This window comes from Canis lupus, chromosome 16, assembly GCF_003254725.2.
Source record: "Canis lupus dingo isolate Sandy chromosome 16, ASM325472v2, whole genome shotgun sequence".
Classification (NCBI taxonomy): Eukaryota; Metazoa; Chordata; class Mammalia; order Carnivora; family Canidae; genus Canis; species Canis lupus.
This window is the reverse complement of record NC_064258.1, coordinates 59,614,188-59,642,111: the sequence shown is the minus strand read 5'-3', so window position 1 is coordinate 59,642,111 and position 27,924 is coordinate 59,614,188. Positions and strand designations below refer to the sequence as shown.

The 27,924-nt window shown below is 47.6% G+C and overlaps 1 protein-coding gene across 1 annotated transcript in view; it reads right to left on the bottom strand.

Annotated features, from left to right (window-relative positions):
- The window catches only part of CSMD1 (CUB and Sushi multiple domains 1), a 1,869,137-nt gene that overhangs the window by 65,164 nt on the left and 1,776,049 nt on the right, over positions 1–27,924 (bottom strand). Inside the window, exons 51-52 of the mRNA XM_049095299.1 lie at positions 13,580–13,774; positions 7,473–7,646 (exon numbers count right to left, since the gene is read on the bottom strand). Coding sequence (XP_048951256.1) covers positions 7,473–7,646; positions 13,580–13,774 — 369 coding nt within the window. The remainder of the gene's footprint in view (positions 1–7,472; positions 7,647–13,579; positions 13,775–27,924) is intronic.

Here is a 27,924-nt window from a genome sequence, read left to right as displayed (position 1 = left end):
GCTGTTAGGCACTTCCAAATATTTCTCTCCACCATACTGATGATCACAAGTCTCCAAACATTCCTCAACTATCTTGGTTACTGGATCCTTCACCCCAGCATATGCCGCTTCATTGCCACCCACTTAAATTATTTCACCGCAGTGAAGCCATTGTTCTGGGCGTGGGCTTCCTAGACTAACGAAGAGGTGGGTCCTGTTCACGAGGTCTGGGCACCATCAGCTCAGGGCGCCAGTGCACAGATGAGCCTTCTGTTGTCCAAAACACCAAGCCCTTCCACGTGCCCTAGGATTTCATAATTTTCTCCTTATCATGTACATTGGGAGGTATTTTATTTTTCATTCTGGGTGAAATTTTCCATTGATCCCATTATTTTTGTATTAGTGTTGTTTATCATTCAAATTGCAAAGATCATGAATCTGTTGTTAAATGTCCTCACTCTTTCAGCTGGTATTATTATGTCCCTACCAAAGATGTGAAAAGAAGTCTTAGGATGGTCTATAATGAGAAAGGAAACCATTTACCCAGAAGCTTTCTTTCTGGGGCACCTGGGGGGGCTCAGCAGTTAAGCATCTGCCTTCAGCTCACAGTGTGACCCCGGGGTCCCGGGATGGAGTCCCGCATCGGGCTCCCTGCATGGAACCTGCTTCTCCCTCTGCCTGGGTCTCTGCCTCTCTCTCTCTCTCTCTCTCTCTGTGTGTGTCTCTCATGAATGAATAAATAAAATCTTAAAAAAAAAAAAAAAACAGAAAAGAAACCTTCTTTCCGATCACGTCAACTCAATAATCTACATCATCGTCGGTAGCCCCACCAGCAGTTGTGAAAAGACAACATATAGGTCACGTTACACTTTCTTGACTGTAGGACTTAACATAGAAAATTCTGATCTTGCTGAGAATTTAGAAGCACCGTTTCTAAAGAGTATTTTTAAACACCCACCTAAGAGCAATGGCAAAGATGGATCCAGACTCACATTAGCTCTTCGTAAACATGCATCACCAAAGATCTTACACCTAATAGTTGGTTTCAGCTCTGTATTATCAAACTATTAGATCCAAAGTTTCTGCCAGCTTGCTTCTTTCCTTTTTGTGTAAAAAAATCACACCAGACACTTACCTAACTCTGCAGAGCTTCCTGTTAGTAACGTCCCGCGGGGGCACTGCCAGTGATTTGGCCTCCTCCTCCTGGGTCCCCTCAGCCACATCACTGAAACCCTAAAGTTCTCTCGGACAGACTCCTTTTCTCTCCTGGGATCCCGATTTCTACTATAAAAGCATGCTCCGCCCTCTGCACACCACAATTCTTGACGCGGAAGACGGAATGAAGAGGCGGCCGAGCCTGTCTCCTTTAGGCCACATGCTATTTTGATACCAACCACAATGAGTGAATTTGGTTCTTATTTCAAACGTAATTTCTGCATGGTCCTTACGTTTTCATGGCCCTGAATCTTTTCATTGCTCCCTGCTCGTGGCGGATCTGCCCTTCGCATCACGGACCTTCATCTGTATTCCATTTGCTTAGTACATCCTAGGGTAGTCGCTTTGCTGGCAAATTGAGTTTCTTGCAAAGCAGCTCATCTAACTGTCTCTGTTTCTTGGGTAGCTTCCCATTTGCTCCCCAATGGCATAATTTGTTCTCAAAGTTAAAGTTTTGGGAGGTTGTTCTGCTTAGGGGATGCCTCTTTTTTAAAGTTGAAGCCATGGGATTATGTCAATTATTTTCTGGATTTTTTTTTTTTTTTTGGAAAATATTCTTAGTGACTGCCTCTGCCTCCATTCTCATTATAAGTAGTTTTTTTCCCTCCAGCACCATGCAGTCTACTCTAATAGTGTCCAGAAGAACCTGAAGGTCACCCAATGTCATTCAGTGTGGTAAAAATCCAGATTTTCTGGAGATCCTGACCATGGAAATGGACAAAGGAATAATTCAAATGACAAGAAATGGAAGGAAAATACTGCCAAGTCTGGTAAGCAAGAAGTCTGGGAGCAGCACAGAATGAAAGACAAGGTTAGCCACGTGTACTACTAAGGCACAAACCCCATTTGATGGCATGTGCTTTGGGGTAAGGTCTAGTGCAGCACCTGGGCTCATTTCACTTCTAGTTAAATATCTCACTGGCCAGAATTAACAGCATCTTACACAGCCTCTTTTATCCTATCTTGCTTTTGAGAAATATAATTATCGGCAAAATAACACAAAACTTGCTCAGATACACTAGTTACATACCTTAAAGTTCAGAAGCCTGTGTTCTATGCTCAAATTGCCTGGGTTTCCATTCGGTTTGTGATGCCAGTGATTTTACAATGTTAGACAAATTCCTAAATTGTTCTAAGTTATTTCTTATTGATGAATGGGAGTGATAAGCGCTTCCCATACTTTCTAATGAAGATTCAGTAAAATGGAAAAATGCCCTTGTATATTTTTCATTATCACTAAACAATATCATTCAAATTATTATATTCAAATAAGGCGTCTAGGTAACATTCAGACTACGGTGGTATCAGCTATCTACTTTATCCAGTACCCGCGCCAGATTAAGGATTGGAGCCTCTCTTCCCTTCATCCATTAGGCCACTGTAGGATTTTCTCTAGCACTGAGTTTACCTCTGTTCTCCTGTGTGTTTACCTTAGCTGTGTCTCTATGGGTCCCCCGGACATAGGGTCCTACGAGTGACTCTCTACTACCTACACATCACACTCTATTATTCAGGAGAGGAGATGCCTTTCATTGCCATAGTCCATGCACAGACACGCCTCATTTTATTGTGCTTTGCAGATATTGCATGTTTATAAAAATGAAGGTTGTGACAACCCTGCACTGAGCAGGTACCTTGGTGCCATTTTTTTTTTCCAACAGATTTGCTCACTTCATGTCTCTATGTATCATTTTGGTTATTATAATATTTAAAAACTTTTCATTAGTATTAGAATTGTTACGGTGATCTGCGATCGGTGATCCTCGCTGTTACTGTTGTAACGGGCCTGGAGCACCACCAGCCGGGCCCATACGAGACCGTGAGCTTCTGTCATACGTGTTGCATGTGTTCTGAACGCTCTACTGACCAGCCATTCCCCTGTCTCGCCTCCTCTCCTCCAGCTATCCTACTCCCTCAGATAGAACGATATTAGAATTCGGGGTATTAATAACCCTGTAATGAGCTCTAAGGTTTCAAGTGACAGAGTCACACATCTCTCACTTTAAATCAAAACCTAGAAATGACTAAGATTACTGAGGAGGGCATGGTGAAAACCTTGACAGGCCAAAAACAAGGCCTCTTGTGCCAAAATGGCTAGCCAAGTTGTGAGTGTGAAGGAAAAATCCTCAAAGAAAATTAAATAATGCTGCTCCAATGAGCACACAAATAATAATAAAGTGAAACAGCCTTATTATTGCTGATACGGAGAAAGTTTGAGTAGTCTGAATAGAAGAATAAATCAGCCACAACATTCCCTTAAGCCAAAGCCTGACCCAGAGCAAGGCCCTAACTCTGTTCGGTCCTAGGACGGCTGGGAGAGGGCAGGAGGCTGTAAGAAACCTCTGAAGCAGCAGAGGCTGGTTAGCGGGTTGGAGGGAAGAAGCCTTCTCCACCACGTGAAAGCACAGGTGAAGCAGCAGGGGCTGATGGAGAAGCTGCAGCAGGTCCTCCAGAAGACCCGACTCAAGAGTTCAGGAAGGTGGTGGCTACACTCAAGCCCAGATCTTCAGTGTAGACCCCACAGCCTTCTGTTGGAAGAAGATGCCATCTGGGACTTTCACAGCCGGACAGAAGTCAGAGCCTGGCTTCGAAGCTGCAAAGAACAGGTGCGGACTCTCCTGCGAGGGGCTCACGCAGCTGGGCCTGCAGATGGGAGCCAGGGCCCACCCACCATTCTGAACGTCCTAGGGCCCCTCGGAATGATGCCACATCTACTCTGCCCGCGCCCCATACATGGAACAACACGGCCTGGGTGACGGGACATCTGCTTACAACGCACTTCACTGAATACGAAACCCACTGCGGAGATCAAATGCTCCGAGAAAAGGATTTCTTTCAAAATACCGCTGCTCCCTGACCGTACACCTGGTCACCCAAGGGCTCTGAGGGAGACGGACAATGACATTAACGTGGTTTTCATGTCCGCTAATGCAGCATCCATCCTGCAGCCCGTGGATCAAGGAATCATCTCAACTTTCAAGTCTTATGACTAAAGAAATGCATTTCATAAGGCTACAGCTGCCACAGATGATGACTCCTCTCATGGATCTGGGCAAAGTAAACTGAAAACCTTCCAGAAAGGACTCGCCATTCTAGATGCGGTTAAGAACACCCATGATTCATAGGAAAGGGGTCTAAATATCAACAGAAACTGAAGTTTGGAAGAAACAGATTCCAGCCCTCATGGAGGACTCTGAGGGTCCAAGACTTCCTGGAGGAAGTCACTGCCCATGGGGTGGAAGGAGCCAGAGAACGAGAATTAGAAGTGGATCCTGAAGTTGAGATTGCATTGCGGTGCTCTCACGATCAAACTTGAACTTATAGATGAGGAGCTGCTTCTTAGGGATGAGCGAAGCAAGTGGCTTCCTGAGATGGAATCCACTCCTGCAGAGGATGCTGCGAAGATTGTTGGAATGACAACAAAGGATTTACAACATCACATAAACTTAGTTGATAAAGCAGCCCCAGGGCTTGGGAGGATTGACTCCACTTTGGAAGTTCTACTGGGAGTAAAATGCCATCAAACAGCCTTGCATACCACAGAGACACTGTGGAAGAAGAGTCAATCAGTGCAGCAAAGGTCAGTGTCGTCTTATTTTTAGAGATTGCCACAGCCTCCCCAACGCAAGCACTCAGCACCCTGATCAGCTGGCAGCCGTGAAACCTGAAGCAAGACCCTCCACGAGCAAAAAGACTACAACCCACTGAAAGCTCAGGTGGTGGTTAGCAGCTTTGGGCAATGAACTACTTTTGACTTAAGACACACACATCTCTCAGACAATGCTACTGCACATTAATAGACCACATTATCGTGTAAACACGACTTTTATATGCACTGGGAGACCAAAAAAGTCATTGGACTCACTTTATGGCAACATTTGCTTTATTGTGTTTTATTTTATTTTTATTTTATTTTTTTAAATTTTTTATTGGTGTTCAATTTACTAACATACAGAATAACCCCCAGTGCCCGTCACCCATTCACTCCCACCCCTCTCCCTCGTCCCCTTCCACCACCCCTAGTTCGTTTCCCAGAGTTAGCAGTCTTTATGTTCTGTCTCCCTTTCTGATATTTCCCACACATTTCTTCTCCCTTTCCTTATATTCCCTTTCACTATTATGCTTTATTGTGTTTTAGAACCAAATCCACAATCTCCCCAAGGTACGCCTGTATTAGGAATTAAACTTTCATGTCTCAGTGGTCGCTGTGAAACTGTATCTACTGACTTCTGAAATCTTTATGCTAAATTTATTACCCATTTTTTACTCATTGGTTTATAAACATGTGTGGCTCTGTGTCACATCTAATTCTTTTTTAATGGTTTTTCTTTCATATCCTCTGCCTCTTCCAATGTTATTATTCTTTATATTTTAGATCCAGGTTCTACAATAGTAATGCTTTATGCATTATTGTCCAGACACGTTTCTTCCTCTTTATTTTCAATTTAAACTCCTTCTGAACACTCCCTCTCCCCAAAGCTTCTAAGACATACTGCATCACTCTGAAGCCATACTTCTGGGCACGTTGGCCCAGCCATCCAAGCAACATGTTACTCAATGTTTCTATCTCTCTCTCTCTTTTTTTTTAAGAATGTATTTATTTATTAATGAGAGACACAGAGAGAGGCAGAGACATAGACAGAGGGAGAAGCAGGCTCCATACAGGGAGCCCGATGTGGGACTTGACCCCGGGTCTCCAGGATCATGCCCTGGGACAAAGGCAGGTGCTTAACCACTGAGCCACCCAGGTGTCCCTTGCTCAACGTTTCTACTTCAAAGTCCTACCTTCAGTCAGAAGACACCACAGAAAAGGTGAAGGCTTACTTGGGATCAGTAAGACCCCAGCAGACCCCATGATAGAGTAGCTACAGAAATTGGACGTGCCACTCAAACCCCCTGAGGCCACAATAACTCTCCTACCTAAAGAGACTACTCAGCAGCACAAACCTAATCCAATGAAGGTTGTCATTGCTTTCCATCATCACGATCATAGCAGAGACGCAAGTTTCTTAGATCACCTGGTTCCCCTCTGTAGTGTTTACTGACATGAACAGAGAAGACCTACCCCAAAGCAGCGCTGCCTTAAGAAGAGTGGTCCCCAATAACCAGACATCTCATAAGAAAGTTTGGGAAAGCACAGACGGTCTCACCCTCAACGCAAAGCCCCACACATAGTCCGAGGAAGTTCTGCAGTCTATGGAAACCCGTACTGACCACGCTCACCAAGAATGCGCATAGACACACACGCAGTACGTGAGCGGCTTTCACGTCCGGATGACAGTGATTTCAAGAAAGCAGGTGCCATTCCATGGATAAGAGGGAGCAACACTTTTTGGCCTTTGATTTTCTCCAGAATTACTACTTTAGTTTCATTCTCTCTCTGTTTCCACCCCTCCCCCCCGGTTCTCCTAAGTATTTTTTTCAAATTATCTCAAGTAATAAGAATAGATTTTTACTATTAAAAATTTACTGGTCCTGGCTTCATTCCTGAAGTGATTTCCAGCTGACAGAGAGTCAGAGGCTTAAACTTTCCAGGTTCTTCTATAGCTTTCGAGTGATTACAAAATTATTGAGATCCCAGAAAGAGGTCAAAGATCTATAGCTTTCGAGTGATTACAAAATTATTGAGATCCCATGAAAGGCACTTGACATGTTTTTCAAATTACTCGGAGATCTACAGGAGCGTTATGAATCAAGATACCTTACGCTGCCTATCCAGCAACTTCCTCATGTCTATTCACAAGATTTTTTCAGTGAAAAAAAATTTTCAATTCAATTCTTAAAAAATATCATGCAGATAATTTACGCCTTGGGTGCAAGGGAAGAACAAATCACTGTACACAGATTCCATTTGAAGTAACTCATTGTACTTACGTTGATTGATCTTATTCTCTTCTACTTACTGACACAATTTAAAAAGTTGTAAAAGATAAAGTCTGTAATATATCTGAATATCATTTTGTGTGTGTGTGTGTGTGTGTGTGTGTGTGTTCTAGAATCATGATGGCTTTAAGTGCAGTGATAGCCTCAGCACTTTGTAAAATACTTAAGTCACTTAAGGCGGTATGTGACTTTCATTTATTGGTCAGATTAAAAAAATAATCCCTTCAGATATTTATGGAAGAAGTCCTAGTGTGAAGTGGACCATTGAAACCCGAGGTAGGATTTAGTAGCTCTGCAGGAGCATTTATAACAAAAAGTGTTACACTTTGCCCAACTGGACTGTATTTTTAGGGCTCACATGAATGAAAAAAATGCCAGATGATAGATGAATTTACCCAGACATCGAGTTTCCGTGCCACTCCAGAGTCCGTTTGCCAAGCACTCTCTGACGTGAGACCCCACAAGGGTGTAGCCCGTGTTGCACGTAAATATGGCCGTGGCTCCGTAAACCGTCAGTGTGCCAATCTTGTTACCATTTGGGGGAAAGGAGAGGCTTCCGCATGAGATCACTAGAAGGAAACAAAAAGTGCAGATTATTCTTTTGCTTAAAAATGACAAAATCTGCAGCCTTAGGGGCAGGGGTCTGTTTAGGGTTAGGTAGGTCAACCACACAGGAAGCTTAATTTTCCTTCACCTACACTTGAGAATGTGAGCATACAGAGCAGATTCCCAAACCGTGTGGTGTGTAGACATAATCATACACGCAGGCTGGTCAAAGGCACGGGCTGCCTGCCCGCCCTCCTGTGTGCGTCAACCATGAGAATCACATGGCCATCACCGGACACGGGTGTGGCCAGGAGGAATTAAGGAATAGGAGTGGTCTTCTGCGAGTCAATTAGCTGCCACACAAAACTGAGGAGGATGCCTTCAATGGGAGGCCTGAGTTCGTCATTGCTTTCAATGACCTACATGCTTCCCTGGGATCCTGCGCTCCATATAAATGCTGACTATGTGGGACATGTGGAGCCTTTCTGAAAATTAAAAAAAAGAAATAGAAAATCCAGGCCTTCAGTGGTTGCAGCTGGGGAAACCGCACATCCCCTGCATACACCTGTTTTCCCAGCATGATCATTAACAGAGTCCACTTCCAACCACAACTTGACTCTAGTTGGGGAGGTATAGTCAGTGATCACATTCATTATTGCTACTTACTGCAACACTCAACTCCCCGCTCTCCAAACCCAGAAATGTTTGAGCACAGAAAGTCTATGGAATCTCAGAAAGAAGGAAGAAGAAACCGTAAAGTCATCATGGCCGCCTGCTTTGCAGAGACTTACGTGTTTGAAGGCTACTCTAAGAAGACGGTGAAGGAGTTCTTGCCACACTAAGTGCACTATCACGCACAGGGGGCTCAGGGCAAAGGTGGCAAGTAGCTAAAAATTATGGAGCTTCTAGGAATAGTAAACTGATCAGAGGCAGTAAAACCGTGATTAAGAACCCGGATTCTGGGTGTAGGCTACTCAGCGGAGACTAGCAGAGGGCTCGGGCTGCTTTGCCTCTGTCCCATTCTTTCAGCCTCTGCAAACATATCCCGGGAGTGAAAATGTTTTAGGTCTGTCCTCCACGGAGGTTCACTAGACTGTAAAGAAGAACTAATAGAGCAAACTCTTAGCTCTTCAGCAGCTGGATACTGGGGCCTCGGATGGTGGAGTTTCAGTTGGCAGGAAACCCAATACAGTAACGAGGATAGCAGCTCTAATTTGGAAAAGCTACTCTAATTGAAAGGGAGAACTCCCAACACACTCACGCACACAAACACGCACACACACTTTGTCAAACATCAAACATCCAAGGTAAAGCCTCATTTCCCTGCTCTTTTCTCCCTTCAAGTTTTCAAAATGAATTGTTTGCCCTTTTCCTTTCCATTAAAAACATATTCACGCACACGGTCTCAAGTGTCTCCTCTGCGCTGTCACACAGAGGATGCTCGGCTGGAGGCACCCTGCCTGCCCCCCGGCTCTCACTGCTACCAGGGATCATGTGTCTCTCTCCCCAGGGAAGCCTCCTTCCTCTTGTCTTCATTTCTAGCAGTGCATTTAAGCTGAAATCCTTGACTTGGAAAAAAACATCGCATTGTGACATAGCATTTCTCATACCAGTAAGACCAGTGTTCCTATTCGAATTGGATATTATTGGATCCATATATTTGGATATTATATGGATATTATTAGTGCATGTGGCAAATAAATAGAAGATCAAGAGTAGGGACTTTCAAATACAGTCTTTGCTGGAAAGGGTCTACTGAAGGTGCAGGTGGACATGAGCTGCAAACTCATGATGTGATGTGCATAAGCATGGGGCCGAGATGGTTACCATGATACAAAGTCAAAGGACACATGATCCTTTTTAGGTATGTGAAGACCTGTTTTGGAGACCACAGTCTGGAATCACTGTCTCAGGCCCAGAGGAATGAAGCCAAGAAACCGGGATATAGGTAAAAAAGAAGGCCTTGCTCAAAGTGAAAATATTCAAACATGCAATCAACTGCCCCTGGGGTCCTGAGTGTCTCTCTAGAGTTATTTAATGCCAACTGGGCATTTATTCGTGAGTACATTCTGAAGAAAACTCTACTTTACGTTGTTCTGAATGATGGTCAAGGTCCATCCAATATGGGATGGGGTGAGAATGTTCTTTCTTCAGTTTCTGACGGCAGATAAAACAGAGTGATGGACAAATATTCCCATGTGCTGTGTGCATGAATACATTTTTAATGGAAGGGGGAAAGGGAAAGCAAATAATTCATTTTGAGAACATATTGATCATCCAGGTGCACCCCCAGTCAGAAACAGAAGGTTGTCAAAGACCAACCTGCATACTCCACCATTTAATCCGGGTCTAATTTAAAGAGAGAACTCCCTAAATACACAGTTGTCAAAGCTACCACAGAATGGCAAATCAAGCTTACCAGTGTGTCATTTTAAATTAACTTTAAGTGAGAAATTAAGTAGCATTTGAACACTGTGGGGCTTATCATGCACCTATTTAATTGTAAAGTATTCTACTTCTAGGATTCATTTTGGGTTTTTCTGAGTGTATGCTGGCAAGGTAGGGAAATAGAAGATAAGTGCAATTTAATCAGATTTTAAATATAAAATAAAATAAAAATGTATTATAACAATAATGACAAAAACATACCTTTATTTTTATTTTTTTTATAGAACCCAAAAAATATTATATATGTCTTAAGGCTCTAAAATTTTTTCCCTTTATTTTTTGTTAATAATTAGTCATTACTGTTTATAGAAGCAGGGTATTATGTAAGGTGTAATTATCTTATTGCTATTTTAAATGAAGAAATAAAGTTCTTTCTCCATATAAATTTAAACGAATTAGTATAAATATATTAAAATAATTCTTGATTTGAATTTATGCTAAACATTTTGAAAAGGTCTTTGGGGTCTAGCCCCCTGTTATGTCAAATCCACTCCCTTTGGTGCTGGTAGAACCATGATGAGGTCATGAATGTATCCTTCAAGCAAACCAAAGTGAGATTATCTGTTGGGACTGACCCAGGGAAGGAGCCCTTAAGGGAACTGAGACCTTCCTGGAGCCAGAAATTTGAATCACAGGAGGGCCTGGAGGGGTGGGACCCCCTTGAAAAGAGCTACGCATGGCTCCTGGGCACTTCCCAGTCCACAATCAGCCACAATGGAGGACTCAGACATCAATTGCATGGACAGGACTTCCATCAACAAACCAGTACTGGGAGGCCCATCTTCCCACTTGGGCCTCCAGATAAGGACGCAGCCCAGCCAACACCTTGATCTCAGCCTGTAGCAGAAGATCCAGTTAAAAAATGCCAAACATATGCCCCCAGATAACAAATCTGTGTTGTTCAGATTATGTTTGCAATGACTGGTTCTACAGCAACAGAGAATGAAGGCAGGTCCTCAACAATGTTTAGCACTATGAGGTGCCTGGGATGAAAGATCTTGAGAACTTCACTGTCAAAGAGGCTGGGGTATATGTCCCATAGAGTTTTACAGAATGTCATTGGCAAGGGGCTTTCTAGGCTTCTGTTCTCTGAAATCACTTCCACAACATTTAAATCAAATAGAGGACTGGGGATGGGCGATGAAGACACCCAAGATTTCAGATCGCACCACGATCTGAACACAATGTTAGGCATTGTGCTAGCTCATGTGACATGTCAATGTTTCTGAAAAGAGAAGAACATCTTTGATAAGCTCTTTTGTTAATGAAAAACTTGCAAAAAATCAATAGAGATAGAAATTAATCGAAATATCAATATCAAGTCTTTTTGGGGAAGAAAACAAAAAAAAAAGTTCAGTTTGGCCACAAAAGTGATAATGAGCTTTGGTATCAACTTTCCCTGCTCATTGATAACACAAACAACATAATGCATACCCCTGGGCACACATGCTGGTCTGTAATCCTTGGAGAATGGTTGATTCCATGTTTAGGTAAGAAAAAAAACTCAGAGTGAGCATAAAACATCCTGTCTTTATGAGAAAACAGGGACAGATTTAAAGATGTCAAAAGGACAAGATGAAGGAGCCAGGGAGAAGGGACTCACTCTGGCCACACCATGATGTTGTAAACTGCCAAAATTGATTTAAAAAATAAATAAAATAAATAAACAGAATAAACACACACACAAATAGCAAGCCATGATTTCACAGACCCCACTGATTCTGGAATAGGCCCATGTCCATGATGACTTTCAAGAGACAAGTAACGGAGTGTGATAGAATAACTCACGCTAAGCAAAGCCAACCAACGATCAGATGACAATTTACAAAATACATCTGTGTGCCACGCCCCACCTACGTGGATTTCTGGCTGTTTCTGGACCAAACTCAGTATTGGAATCACCAGATTGAAGTCTAATATTAGAGTCAGAGACAAACTTTCCAGAATTTCAGGAGGATGGAGCAAAAATACAATCTATGAATGCTAGAACCCAAGCTTTGCCTTCTTCCCCCAAAGGAAGGTAGAAACTTGCTGCTACGGAGTTTGCTTCCACAATCAGGAAGGCCTGATGGTTGAAACATGAGTCTCCTTAGAAGAGCCAGTTCTTCCGAAATGGAGATTTGAGCCCTTAGTATAAAGGGTGGGGCGTGGCAAATACCCCCCATCCCCGACACGATCCACCCCAGTGCCCCAGACAGCTAGCAAGACGAGCAAAACCCAGACCAGGCCGTTGCATCCGCAGAAGCCCTGCGTGAGCTCCCCACCGCCAAGGAGTAAATGTGTGCCTATTTTTAAGACTCTGATTCCGGAAACTGACAGAAAGGACGTTGGCCAGAGAAGTGTGAGACGGGCAACAGGCCGAGGCTCCCCGATCTTTCTCCTCCACGCTCCTTGCCGACCTTGCTGACTGTGTCTTTAATCACAAAGGCTGAGCTTCAGGGCAGATCCCTCTGAGGACGATGGGTGTGGGTGTGGGTGTGGGTGTGGGTGTGGGTGTGGGAAGGAGGGGATTCCTAACTCAGACAGGGAGGGACAGCCTGGAAATGCACTAAAGTCCAGTGACCACAGAACGACTCAAACCAGGACACCTGTGAGCATGACAAGGGGAACCACCGATAGTTTCTCTGGAGAACCGGCTCCGGGCAAGGTGGCCTGGGGACCTGGGGTGCTTCCACCTTGACTGTGAGCGAGCTCCTGAAGTCCGTGGACTCTTCGTAATCTACCTTCGTGCTCATGGCGAAGAGCTCAGTATGTGCTCAGGGATCATTGGTTCCTCTAACAGCTGAATTAGAATGATTATATCAAAGACAGCAAAGCATTAACTCTTTTGTCCTTTTCCTGATTTTCTTCTGGTTTATTCTCACTAGGCTGTGTACTCTATACATTTGACACTGGTCTAACCACTTGTGTTTGCGCATGGTAATTTCCTGGGAACAACCCACTAAAGGGTGTGTGTTAAATATACCAGAATCAAATAGTGCTCTGAACAACACTAATATTGTTTCATTTTTCTATTTATTCATATTTATTATGAAACCCATGCAAAGGCTTAACTGCTCGTCTTGTACCTATGAGAATAGTAACCCCCCTTTTCAAGACAGTCATTATTTGAGCATACAATATCTTCAGCATAAATACTGCTTCCCAAGATCCTAATTAGAAGGTTTGAATAGTCAGAGCATGGAACAAGAGTTATCTTTTTAAACATAGGCCTGGGTTTGGTTTTGAGCTGATTTGTAATATTTGAGTATTCTAATATTTTAAAATGTACAAAATGCAATCATTAGTAAGGAAAAGACAATATTTGACATCTAATCCAGTACGCTCATATATTTTAAGCATGTCGCATAAAAATCCATATTCATCATTATAATGACAAGAAAGGCCATTTGGTTATATTATTAATCCACAGGACCAACCACTTACAGGGACGGGTTAAAAGGTGGTTGCCAGTGATGTCAATAACTCAGCACAGGTACGTTCTCTAGGAAGGACCCCCATCACTCACCTCGACACCTGGGCCTCTCTTCGCCGATGCTCCAAGTCCCGTTAGCTTGGCACTGCACGAGCCTCTGGCCCTCCAGGTAATAACCAGGACTGCAGCTGAGCACCACCTGAGCTCCATACTCACTCAGCGATCCCGAAACCAGTCTCCAGGTGACATGCTCTGAGAGCTGAGCTTCAATGCTGGGACATGTAACCGCTAGAAAAGAAACATATTTACGTCAATAAATTTTTTCTCAAGGGATTGGATCATGTTGGCTTTCTTTCTTTCTTTTTTTTTATGTTGGCTTTCAATGGTAATAACTTTTTATATGAATCAGATCTTGCTGCACAAAACAGAAGCCAGTACCTGTTATTGCAGGTACTTTCCTCTACTACCCACATGGTCACAGGGGGATGATCACGCATCTACAATGGATTTGGTAGCCTCACACTTCAGGGCCATGGGCAATCTTGCAGTGACGTTGTGATGGGAAGAGCTAAATCACCTACACAAAGTTTCACAGTTCATTTGGATGGAAATTCTTCATCAAGTAAATGAGCAAACACGTAGAAAAATGCTACATATAACAGCCCTCAAGAAACTTGACATAGAGTTGAGTCATAGAAAACCAGCTTGGACACAAATGACCAGAAAATCATATGCCTTCGTTCCCTTCTTCCCTTTGAAACACATCTATGTAATATACTCTGTATGTTCCTGGATTTATAGGCACGTAGCTTTTGTATGCAGACTGCATTAATACTGTTTAGACACGTGCTTAATAGATCTCAAGGGACATAGTCTCTTCCTGCTCTTAGGAGAAGGCCTACAATTACAGTAACTACCTAATAAGGAGCAGTAGCTACAAATGAACAACAGTGATGACGTTAGTGAAGGTGGTGGTCATCCTCCTGGAGAGGGCTTCAAGGGGTCTGCAAATATGCTGAAAGTAGAAGCAAAATTTAATGTATGTGAGTATACACACACACACACACACACACACATTTGCTGAAAGGTACAATAATATTTGAAATGCATTTTACAAAGTTAGAACTCCTCTTCTTCAAGTATGAACATCCATCGCGGTAAACCACCATCAGAATGGACCCCATTGATTGATTTATTGAGCCTGGAAGTTTAGCTAGAGAAATCACAGCTTTTCCAAAATGATATCAATAAATAATTTTACTTATTTAAAAGTAAATTAAGAAGTAAATTCTATACAAGTTTATTTTAATTGAATTAGGCATATCCAAAGGTTACAAAAAACTCTTTGAATCTTCTATCAGTAATTTACCAACACTATGTGCAAATAAACTGAAAGGAAAGGACTTTTTGGTATTATTATGATAATATCAATGAGGTTTTAAAAGTGAAAAGGATTCTCTAATTTAAAAGTAATTCTGAGGGACGCCCAGGTGGCTCAGTGGTTAAGGGCCCGCCTTCAGCCCAGGGCATGATCCTGGGGTCCTGTGATCGAGTCTCGCATCAGGCTCCCCACAGGGAGACTGCTTCTCCCTCTGCCTGTGTCTCTGCCTCTTTCTCTGTGTCTCTTATGAATAAATAAATAAAATCTTTAAAAAAATAAAAAATAAAATAAAAGAGTAATTCTGATATCTATTTCTTTTAAGTATTTTTAAATAAAATGATTATCCAAAATTTATATGGATTCAAAAATAGATATTCAAAAGTCCTATATGTGAGACCTAAAACCAGAAAAACCCTAGAAGAAAACGCAAGCAATAATTTCTTTGACATCAGCCGTGGAAACATTTCTCTAGGTGTGTCTCCTTTGGCAAGAGAAGCAGAAGCAAAATTAAGCTTTTGGGACTGCACCAAAGTAAAAAAGCTTCTGCACAGCAACGGAAACCATCAACAGAACAAAAAGGCAACCTACTGAATGGGAGAAGATATTTGCAAATGACGGATCCAATAAGGCCTTAATATCCAAAATATACAAGGAACTTAGATACCTCAACACAAAATAACCCAATTAAAACATGGCCAGATGACCTGAATAGGCACTTCTGCGTAGAAGATTACAGATGGAAAACACAGACACGAAAACAGCTCCACGCCGCTCGTCGTCAGGGGAATACAAGTCAAAACCACGACAAGGAGATACCAGCTGAGCCCTGTGGGAACGTCTACAATCAAAAACTCAGGAAGCAACAAGTGCTGGCGAGGACGCTGTTGGTGGGTGTGCAAGCTGGGGCAGCCGCTGTGGAAAACACCGCGGAGCGTACTCAAGATGTTAAAATAGGATCACCGTTTGCTTCAGTAATTCCACCAGTGGGCATTTACCCAAAGAAAACAAAAACCCTAATTTGAAAAGAGACATCCACGCCTAGGTTTATCGCAGAATTATTTACTCCAGCTAAGACCAGGGAAGCAGCCCAAGTGTCCATCCATCGTTGGACGAATGAAGAGGGCGCAGGGGGTGCACACACACACGCACACGCACGTGTACCCATTAACACTGGAACATTACCAAGCCCTCAGAAAGAATGAAATCTTGCTATTTGTGATGACACGGATGGAGCTAGAGGGCACGATGCGGAGCGAAATGAGGCGGTCGGAGAAAGTCAAACACCAGATGATCTCGCTCATGTGTGCACTTTAAGACACAAAACAGATGAACAGAGAAAAAAGACGAACAGATGGACAGGTTCGTGGGCACAGAGAACAAGTGGGTGGGCAGCAGAGGGAGGCGGGCGGGTCAAGGGCATTAAGGGCGCCTTAGGGTGATGAGCTTGCACACCCAAAGCTACTAGAGCCTATATGTTCATCACAACTGGATAAAAAGTAACAAAATGTATCGGGAAATTCTCCAGGGTTCACCCCATGATCCAAGTCGACATTTTCTCGGGCTGCAGCACCTGCAGATCCCCGCAGGACGGTCGATTCGGAAGAGGCTTCCGTGCTTGGACCTGGGGATCTGGGTGGACTGTGGACCTGGGGATCTGGGTGGACTGTGGACCAGGGATCCAGGTGGACTCTGGACCAGGGGACCCGGGTGGACTGTGGACCAGGGATCTGGGTGGACTGTGGACCAGGGGATCCGGGTGGACTGTGGACCTGGGGATCCGGGTGGACTGTGGACCAGGGGATCTGGGTGGACTGTGGAACTGGGGATGCAGGTGGACTGTGGACCTGGGGATGCGGGTGGACTGTGGACCAGGGATCTGGGTGGACTGTGGACCAAGGGATCCAGGTGGACTGTGGACCTGGGGATCCGGGTGGACTGTGGACCAGGGGATCCGGGTGGACTGTGGACCTGGGCCATCCGTAACGGCTTCCATCCCACCACCGTTTCAAGTAAACTTCATTCCATTTCCCTAGGGGGTGTGCCCGGCTGTCCTCGGTGGAGTGGTCGTGACCCGCTCCCCTCCACCGGCGAGGGGCCCCCTCGGTGGGACAGGCCTTTCCGTGGAGCTGACACCACCTGCAGAGGTGGTTTCCAAGTTCTGGATGGTCACCTCCTTCTTCATGAAACTGCCACGCGGTGACCTTCAGGGTGGCCTGATCCCGGGTTGACTGTCTGGGATCCGGTCCCCCCGTGGGTGACATGTCCCTGGGTGCACATGGTCCTCTCAGGTGCTGTTCCTCAGCACAGCATCCGCCCTAAGCAGGTGCCGAGGGCACGCACAGGTGCGCGTGCTGGGAGCCACCAGGTGCCAAGGGCAAGCACAGGTGCGCGCGCTGGGAGCCACCGCGCCAGAAAGTGCAGCGGCCAAAGCTGCAAAACAAGCCCAGGCGGCCCCCCAAGAAGAGGGGGCGAGGGAAGCACAGGGCGGGGCGAGCAGAGGCCGCAAGAAGCGAGACTGCAAGTGCCTCTCGCCCTTGGTGCCCCCACCACGGGCCTGACGGGGTCCCTGTGTCCCGGGGCTGAGGCAGGCAGAGCAAGCAGTCCGGCGGCGGGGACCAGGCCCGGTGGTGGCCCTGCCTGAGGTGCCCGGGCGCCCGCAGACCCACCAGCGGCCCCCGAGACCCGAGATGCGGGGGTGGGGGGCCGGGGACGCTGGGGTGTGGATGTGGGGCCGTGGATGCTGTGGCTGGGATGGGGGGGGTTGCGGGGATGCAGGGGGGAGGGGGAGGAGATACGGGGGCTGCGTGGGAGGAAATGGGACTGGACTGGACACAGGACACCCCGCAGGCCCCAAGCACCACCCGCCTCCTCTTGGCGTTTAGTGGGGCCTGCAGTCCGGCTGCCTGGGTCAGAACCCGAGGTCTGCATGGGGACAGACCACTGGCCCAGGCCGTGCCTCCTCCTCCGGCACCTGTGTCCCCCCCCTGCATCTGCGCATCCCTCCCCCCTCGCACCTGCGCGTCCCTCCCCCCCCGCACCTGTGCATCCCTCCCCCCGCACCTGCGCATCCCTCCCCCCCCCCCGCACCTGTGCATCCCTCCCCCCGCACCTGCGCATCCCTCCCCCCCGCACCTGCGCATCCCTCCTCCCGCACCTGCGCATCCCTCTGCCCGCACCTGCGCGTCCCTCCCCCCGCCGCACCTGCGCATCCCTCCCCCCCTGCACCTGCGCATCCCTCCTCCCGCACCTGCGCGTCCCTCCCCCCCCCCGCCGCACCTGCGCATCCCTCCCCCCACACCTGTGCATCCCGCCCCCCACACCTGCGCATCCCGCCCCCGACACGAGCAAGCCCTTCATTCCGCGGGAAATCTCGGATCGCCGGCCCTTAAAGGGCCTAAAAATTCGTCAGTGTTCCTCTCCTTGTGCTTTTTCCTTAAACACCTAAAAGTCGTCCTCACAGGTTTGAGAACCTGACAGTATATGACCAGGAAATGATGGTTCAACTGCTTATACCGTATGTAAAAAAGTCACGTCTCCTCTGACCCGAGACAATAAAAAGGGCAGCGACTCCCAGTATTCTTGTTCACAAAATCCGTGGCTACCCGCCAATTTATTTCATCCCGTGTTGCCTTGGACTCTCCATCCCACGATGCCCGAGAAACACGTCCTAAAGTGATTTTAGGTGTAGACGTTCTTTATAACTAGTCCTATCATATGTAGCAGCAGCAACATTTTGTTGTCATTTTGTTAATGATATATTGATTAAATCAAAGAGTAAATATTTTAAAAAATCATTTTAAAGGAAGAAAGTGGCATCTCACCGGCGGTGCGCTGTGCTGTATGTTTTAATAGACATTCATGATCCATTCGGGATGCACAGAGATGAGCCCTTCTTTGTTATGCATTATTGGGTTTTAGGAAGCGACGAGTTGTAGTGTCGCTTCTGTGGGTCCTCCCAGCAGCGCGGCCAGAGGGGAGCCGGGGTCACCATGGGGGCTGTTTGTGGACAAGCTCACCCTGACCAGGCCACAGCCCTCACCCGTGTCCCGCGTGTTATTCCTCTGACCCTGTCGTTTCCTCCACCTCTAGAAACAACGCAAGAAAGTTGTGTTTATTCAACAAGGGACTGAAGCAAGTGACGCGGGCGTGTTATATCAGTAATGACATGCTTTTAAAAGAAATGTCTTAAAACGTCACTTCATCTGGAAACACGTCGCCAAAGAAAGCCTTCCACTTACGTAAACGTCATAAATCAGCGTTTATGACAATCACAAGTGAGTAAGTTGCTGGGTCAAATTTAGCAAAATTAAGTATTTTCAAAAGATAAATTTAAAAAAAAATGTAGGTTTAGCTGGTTTGGTAGGAAGTGCACAGTCCTCCAGGTTACTCTGTATTCTCTCCTTAAAAAATAAAAAATAAAAAAAAAATAAAAAATAAAAAATAAAAAAAAAGATCCTCTTCTATCACATGTTAAGAAAACAATTCCCATGGAACCAGCTTCTTGTATGTCGACAAATTCAAGAGAACCGGCGTCCCGGGCCGTCCCGGTATCTAACAGAGTTCGTAGTATTAAGTGACGTGCTTGACACGTAAGAACCCCGAAATGATGCTTCTCAAATCGGCTCAGCGGGAAGTGCAGCTACTCGGGGCCGCCCTGAGCGCACACGTCCTCGCACACAGACGCATTTTCTCTATCCTGCGGACATGTCAGTGACGACACAAAGTACTTCGCATTTTACTCGAGAAACAGCAGCTTTCACGCTCGCCGCGAGTGAGTCAGAGCATCGCAGACGCATCCAGCCAGTGGCAAAGCAGGAAGGCCAGCAGTTGCTTTGCTTGGGATTCGCAGACGGCGACTGTATTCCCCTACACATGAAGCCCCTTGGCCTCCCGCCCCCATAAATTACAGGCCCTGACCATGCATTTGCTGGGAGAGGCCACCCAGCCCCGCCGAGCAGGGACGCAATGGCCATCTCCCTTCTAACCACAGGTGTCCCCCCTCCTACCCAATGCGGGTCAGGGCTTCTCATTACCAGGCTGGGTTCAAGCACATTTAATTACTTTGTAAAGTCACAATTAGATGCCATCGGAATAAGATGAGCCTGCGAGTGTCCTTCCTACAGCGAGCTTTCGGCGAGCCGTTGAGCACCCGTCCTCACTGGACAGGGGAGGGGGCAGCTGGTGTCCGTTGTGGGGCCTCAGAAGCCAAAGAACCCGCAGCTTTGGCCGGATGAGCAGGAGCACGAGGTGTTGGGGAGGAAGCGCCTCCCGGGGGGGGTGGCGAGGTGAAGGCCGCCTTGCAGGGTCTGCGAGCAAGCCCTTCCCGGGGACTGGGCGGGAGCACCGGATCCTTACGGAAATGAGCCGGTTTGGGATTTTTGTTTTAACCAAATGCTTAGTGTGTGAGTTGTGTAGGGTGAGAATAGCGATTTAGCAAAGCGTGAAACCACAGAGTTGTAAAAGCAAACTTTCTAGCAGGTGATTTATGGGTCACCTGAGAGCGATCAGCTTTTCACCATCACACACACAAAAAAAGGTCCGGACACTTCAAAGCTCCTACCTGCCCCCTCCCCAGGATTCCCGATGGAATCCAAACCCTCAGAACGTTCTCACAGTCTGGTCCTGAAATTGCCACATTTCTTCTCCTTCTGGTGACTACGGCCTCTTTCAATTATGAACTTTTTTGTAAAGCCTCTTGAGATCAGACATCTTTCTGCCCAGTGTTCTTAGGATTTTGCTGCTATGTTAGTTTTAATAAATATCCCTTAGTAGACTTGGACCCTCGAGCATTTACATGACTAACTGTGGCTGCGTCAACAACTAATATCCCGGCTCTGCCCATAGCTTAGAGCTAAACACCTGCCATGAGATCTGATCTCGGTGAGAAAACAGGAGCAATATTGAGTCAACCTCACCCGCGTAGTGATCCTGGCAACTGCTGTTCAGAATGGCCTGTGTTGTAGTTCTATAATCTCAGTTCCCTAGTGGAGCTACTTTCCTTTGATCACCTAAATGGCTTCCCTTTTAATTACAGCAAATGAGTCTAAACCGACCCCTAGACCCGAGGAAAGCGGCGCTGCTCACCTAAGTGCAGATGCACAACGCAAAATTCTGCTGCTTCGCCGTTTCATTTACTGCACTTTCAACAAGGGAATCCACAGCGGTGACGTCACCGACGGATCTCTCTTAAAAAGTTGGCTTTTCAGTTGCTTCTAAATACCCCTCAGAGGTTCTGGTTGTGGCTACGCGTCTTGCTTTTATTTGTATGTTTTATCAGTCCCGCTTTCTAGACTCATGGCCTCAGTAGGCACCCGTATCCAGCACGGAGCCAGCACCTAGTCAGCTCCTATCATGGGGAACATCCTTAGAGTTTTTTATGGAAAGACCGTCGTTTGCTTAAAAGCGTTTTATGCATTTGGTTAAGTAGTCTCTCCCATTTTCCCTACTGAGAATTGCCTCCTTGCATTGTTTCAAATAAGAATCTAACAACGCCTCCTGGGTAATTTGTAGGTTATGATGAGCGAGACCCCAAATCCTAAAATTACTGCACATAAAGTATCATTAATGCCATGAGAGCAGGACAGGAGCCCGTATGCTCTATTACGGAGGTAGACTGTACGGTCTGGGTTGGCATCTGCGTCAGGGGCCGTTCAGCTGCGGTAAAGCCTAATAGGAAACACCGTACGAATGGGTGGGGACGCCTGCCTTATTGGTCAGAGCCTCAATCCTTAATACTTTGGCTACAGGCTGGCACAGATCTAAAGGGAGCCAACAAAAGAGCGGGGAGCCATGGATGCTTCCAGAAAGTCGGCTGTGCGTTGCTGGAGAAGGGGGAGGAAGGCGCCCTGGATGCTGGTGCGTGAGAAGGCACAGCTCTAGGTTCAGCGGCGACGGAAGCGTCAGCTGCGTCCTCTGACTCCGGTTGGCACGATGGTGACGTCAGCACGGAATAAACGAGTTCTGCTTAGCTGCATTCCGCGTGCTAGGACCCCACACGAAAGGGTCACCTGGTGGGTGCATCACGGCCGAGCTCGCGAAGGGGCCGAACTGGAAACCATAGAACCTGCAGACTTCCTCCTTAGAGCAACCCCTAAATCGTTTCTAAATTCTTAACAGTTCAATGCATAACACCATATGTGGCACCAGGTTATTTTCTCCTTCGAAAGACTTCAGTGTGGGTGACGCATGTGCGGAAGCGTTCTTTTTGGGCAGCGCATGAACTGTGACATTTCAAGCAACCAGCATCACATCGTTTTGTGGGGGGAGGTATTTCGAGAACTCGTAGAGATAGAAATGCGTGTCCATGTTCCCATCTTCCCATAACTTTGGGTTTGCAATCATTATATGGAAGATAAAATGTCGATACTCCTATTTGGTGACGTTAATGAACTTCACCATCCGATGGAACGGGACAGGGTGATTATTAGTTCTGTACGGAATATTCAGAATGATCTCTAGTGCGTCATGTTGAACGCGCCCGTTCCTCAGATCTGTCGTACGAAACCCTGCACAAGTCCAGTGCGGACGATTGCTTTGCGTGTCAGGAAGTGCATTTGGCCGGAAAAGCCTCAACCGTCCCGCCTGAGGGGGTGAAAACCTCTCCTGTTCACGAGTCATTCTGGTCACATGGCAGCAACTTCGCAAAAAACAATTAAAAAAATGGTTCCGGGATCCCTGGGTGGCGCAGCAGTTTAGCGCCTGCCTTTGGCCCAGGGCGCGAGCCTGGAGACCCGGGATCAAATCCCACATCGGGCTCCTGGTGCATGGAGCCTGCTTCTCCCTCTGCCTGTGTCTCTGCCTCTCTCTCTCTCTCTCTCTGTGACTATCATAAATAAATAAAAATTAAAAAAAAATGGTTCCCTTATGTGTTGCCTGACAGGGACCCTGATGTTCACTCCCCGGGAGCTTACGACACAGCCATGAGCCAGACGGACAAACGCACCTGCCCCTGCACAGGTTACGCCTCTTAGAGATGAAGCGATTGAGTGTAACATCTCCCGATTCTTAGGAGCGACCCATGTGAGACCAGACCCAGATGTACCGCCCCGCACTTAAATGCCAGCCTTCTTTCTCACGTGTATCCGGGAGCCAAGGGGGACCCGTTCGTCACTCCCATTCAACCTCACAAAGCCGGACGAGGCCACGTCCAGTCTCTGCAAATAAAATAACAGAAGCAGGAACATCACGGGGTCAAACACAGCGTGTCCCGCAGTAAAGGACTGAGTCTGATCCGCTGTGACGTCTGAACTCCAACAGAGCAGCAAGATCCCAGAATGACATTTTCAAGAACAACATTTGTCTGACCCTTGAGTGCGGGCTGCAAACACCACACCCAGGAGTGCAGATGACTGGGGCTGGGCACAGCGTGGGGGCTGCAAACACCGCACCCCAGGAGCATGTACAGAGGCTGGGGCTGGGCACCATGTGTGAGCTGCAAACACCGCACCCCAGGAACTCGTACGGTAGCTGGGGCTGGGCACTGTGTGGCGGCACCGGGAAGAGCTTCCACAGGCTGGCCACCAGGCCTCGCCGGCTCGGGGAGCACAAACCCGTCCTGCAAACCTGGGCACCACGACCTCAAGGAGCAGAAACCGGCCGAGCTTGTAGCAGGCATTCCCCAACTGTGCATGGGCTCCCCTAAGGTATCAGGACCCGGCGTCGGGGGGTCTCGCACCCACCCCGGCCCTTCCCTGGGGTTGCGGAGGATCCGGGGCAGATCGTGGATCCGGCTCCTGCTGCCCGCGATGGCTCCAAACCGTCCGTCTGGCCTGGCTCTCCAGATCTGGGACCGACACTGACTTGGGGGCAGGGATAGACCTGCACGTACCTCTTTTTTTTTTCTTTTAGCTTTAATATGCATGTTTAAAAAGTATGTACACACATGATGATTATGTGTTTGGATCAAGTGAGACAGGACTTGCCTTTCTCGGCTCTGCTGACTCCGCCATGGAGGTCCCCTGTCAACGCAGAGTTGCGCTGGACGGGCCAGGGCCAGACCCAGGGCTTCAGTCCCGACTCTGCCCCGGACCGACCGTGCAACCTGCAGTGGGGGGGGATTTCCCAGTTCTCGGGGCCCCCGGTCCCCATCTGCATCATGGGGATAAGAGTAGTGCCTCTAAGGTCCGTGAAAGGACTCAGAGCCCAAAAGCATGTCAAATGCTTATGCCGGTGTCTGGCCCGGGGGCGGCGGGGGCGGGGGTGGGGTGGAACCTCTGTGATGCCAGGCATAGGGCTGATCTCCTAACACAGAGGTTCAGGGACACGGTTTAGGATGAAACCACGTTCCTGAAGGTGCTGAATGTAAGGATGACGTGCATTCTACCCTGCACATGGGGTAACCCATAAAGACAACAGCATAAGCGATTTTTAGGCCACTTTCTAAGGGACTGAGTGGATAAATATATATCCCCCCAAACGTTTTATGTACAATATTCTTTCATATTTACCAGCACACAAGTTCATCACACATATATAAATGTGGACACACACAGGGACACACCGTATCCACGTATTTATGTGTGTGTGACATGAACATGGGCCTGCGATGCAGACATGTACACACACGCACGTGTGTTGAGTACATACATGTGCGTGTGTTGCATGTAGATGTGTGTCTGCACATTTGTATCCGTTGATGTGTACGTAGCTAGGCCGCCAAGTCACCAGGTAATTCATTTACATATGATCTTGGTTTTTCTTTTTTATTTATTTTATTTTATTTTATTTTATTTTATTTTATTTTATTTTATTTTATTCTATTTATTTATTTATTATTTTATTTTTAAAGATTTTTATTTATTTACTCATGAGAGACACAGAGAGAGAGAGAGAAGCAGACTCAGGCAGAGGGAGAAGCAGGCTCCATGCAGGGAGTCCGATATGGCACTCGATCCCGGGACCCCAGGATCACGCCCTGGGCCGAAGGCAGGTGCTGAACCGCTGAGCCACCGAAGGATCCCCTATTATTATTATTTTTTTTAATCTTGGTTTTTCTATGTCGCATAAAGCATGTGGTGACTCTGACTCGTGTTCCCTTTCCCGAAACCCACAGCCACGGCATTTGATCCCGTGACCCGCTCGTGGTGTCTGCACCTGGAAGGTCCCCGGTCAACTGCCCATGACTGACTCGCGTCCTAACACCTGCAACTGAAAGAGAAGGCCTCCGTGTTAGGATTAGGACTTGGGGTTCGTTTCTCACGAGCGGGCGGCCGAAGCGGTTCTGCTTTGTCCTCAACTCCAGGCGCATCGGGCTTACCTGCCGGCCCCGGGGTCCAGCCGCCCAGGCCGCACATCCCCCCTCATCCCCCCTCGTCCCCCCACAGCTGTCCCGCCCCCCGCGGGGCCTGCGTCCTCAGTGATCCAAAGTCCCCGTAAATAATTAAATGACAAGAAAGGAGCCGCGGCACCTGCCTTGGGGGTCTGCAGGATGGGGGGCGACTGAATCGGTGTCTTTAGGACGCCTTCCCTTCGGTGAGCCGGCCCACGGCCACAGCGGCCGGTCACGACAGTCACGACGCCTCAAAGTGCAAGTGCTCCCTTCTCCCAGGAGTCGGGGTTCTGACCTACACCGTGTTGCCGTCAGTAAAGAAACAAAATCGTGTCATGTGGACAAAGAACACGGAGGACGCGGCCCTGGGGAAACGAGCACCTCAGACTTCCACGGCGACCGCATTTCCTGGCGCAGAGTACAGCTTTATGCTTCCTCCGTGCAATCCCTTGGATTTAAATTAAGTGAAGAAAACATCCCCCCTGCCACGGAACCCCCACCCCAAGATTAAATGGCTTTCCCAGTCTTTGGATACTAAACGACATAAATAAAATGTCCGATTCTCCCTTTTTTAAGATCTAACAGACAACAGACAGATGAGAAAGACTTGAAGGTTTGTAATGATACTTAGAAAATTTGGGGGTGATTTTCTATTTTGTTAGAAAAATTATGTGTATCATCTGTGTTACTGAATCACAGTCAGTATAATAAAAGTTTTAAAATGCAAATGGAGGATCCCTGGGTGGCTCAGCGGTTGAGCATCTGCCTTCAGCCCAGGGCGTGACCCCGGGGTCCCGAGATCGAGTCCCACGTCGGGCTCCCTGCATGGAGCCTGCTTTTCCCTCTGCCTGTGTCTCTTGTGAATAAATAAAAGCCTTTAAAAAAATAAATAAAATAAATAAAATAAAATAAAATAAAATAAAATAAATAAAATAAAATGCAAACGGGCTTCTTCCCATTTCACAACCATTTAAATGAACACACTGTAACTTCTCTATCTTGGGATCCTCACTTGTAGTTAAGAAATAATTTTGTGATTTGTTTTTTTTTAATTGTAACTTTAAAGCAATTGTCCATCTAGAATATGCATTTTGAGACAAAAAAATTCAAAAGCATGTGTAAACCAGCCCCCTTCTGTGTGTAACGTACGGTTCACATCCGCACAAAATAGCGCTCTTAACTGATGCAGCACGTGCCCTCACACCGCCAACGGCCCCTCGTTCCTGACTTTTCTAGAAAATTTTAGACCTGAATGTACATCATCCTTGAAATCATCTGGTTCTAGTACCTATCCTCAAGCAAAAGGTGGCTCCCTCACATCCCGTCAGCTAATGCTTTCCAGAACGCGGACCCGTTGGGCCGTCGCGGCACCCCTCTTCCTGTCTCGTGCGCAGCTTTACAACACGCAGGGCTCACCGCGGCGCTCACCGGTGAGTGAGGCTCCCGGGGGCAGAGGGCGTGGGAGCTGGAGCAGGGCCCCTGCCCAGGTGTGTTGCAGCCAAACCCCCACTGGCGACACCGACCAGCTTCCCAACCAGGGCCTCTGAGGTTCTCATCTGCCCAGATGACAGGTGCACACCTCGTAGAGTGAACGGGGTCATCTGTGGGAAGGTTCTGGAATACAGCCTGGAAGACCGTGGGTGTCTGGGGCTGGTCCTCAAAGAGCTCTTCGTCTCTGCGGCACAAACACCCAACATGCGTGCACGGAACCTGAGCTGGTCAGGTTGCAAGTCGGATTGTCCCTAATATCCGAGCTCGGTCTGCGCTGGTGGGAGGAGACTTAGGCAGGTGGGGGGTGACTTGGGGCGCAGGTGGTACTGCCGTGGCCCCGTGTGGGCGTGGACACCGTGTTCCCCAGGCGGGGCTTGCGGGACCTGAGGGGGTGGGCGTGGGGCAGCAAGAGGGGAATACAGAAGGAAGGCCCGTGTGGACGCCCATCTGCGGGCGGAGGGGAGCTGGGCATGTGCTCGGACCCGTGGCCTCCTCGGCTCCGACTCTTCCTCTGCTGTTCCTTTTTGTCCCAACCTCTGGGCACGTCTCGGAGCTAGGAAGACATTCAGTTCGCCGCTCCTTACACGCTTCCCCACTCAGCAGGAAAGCCAGCTCCCTACCGAGCGGGTCTAGCACAGGCTGCGGCTGCTCAGAGCCTTGGCTTCATGCTGCCCTGCGATGTGGCCCCTGCCCGGGGGGGGGGCCTGGGAGCGCCGCACATCGCTGTGCTCTGAGAAGGCCCAAGTGTCCCTACCCAGTCAGGGTCGCCACACAGCCCTCCCGGGGCGGTAGGGGACGCCAACAGGGCCGGGGCCGTGCCCCTGACGCTTCCCTCGGTGCTTGTGTAACCACCAATCAACTTTACATGGTGGCAAATTGCAGATTTGCTTCTTATTAAATCAATAAGACGAGGAAAGCAATACTGTCTCCATAGTTTGGTTGTTATAACTGAACGATGTAGCACAGACGACAGCGTCCAGGTCCAGTCGTTACCGCTATTTCCTTAAACCACGCCTTCATCCGGCAAAGGGCCTGCTCCTCCGGAAAGGCGACTCCATCTACACCTCACCTCTTCCTGCTATTCTTGCATCAGGCCATTGGCCTAAGGTCCTGCCTTTGCGGAGACTCCAAAGGGCACAGGCTTGTCTCGTCGACTGTCCTATGCCAGTGGTCACAAGCCAGACGTCCTCATGGAGCACACATCACCGAACCCTGGATGGACGAGCTCACGTGCACACAGCACCTCCCCGTAGCAGTGATTTCTTTGGCCCCCTGTACCCAGGGGAGCACCACACGCAC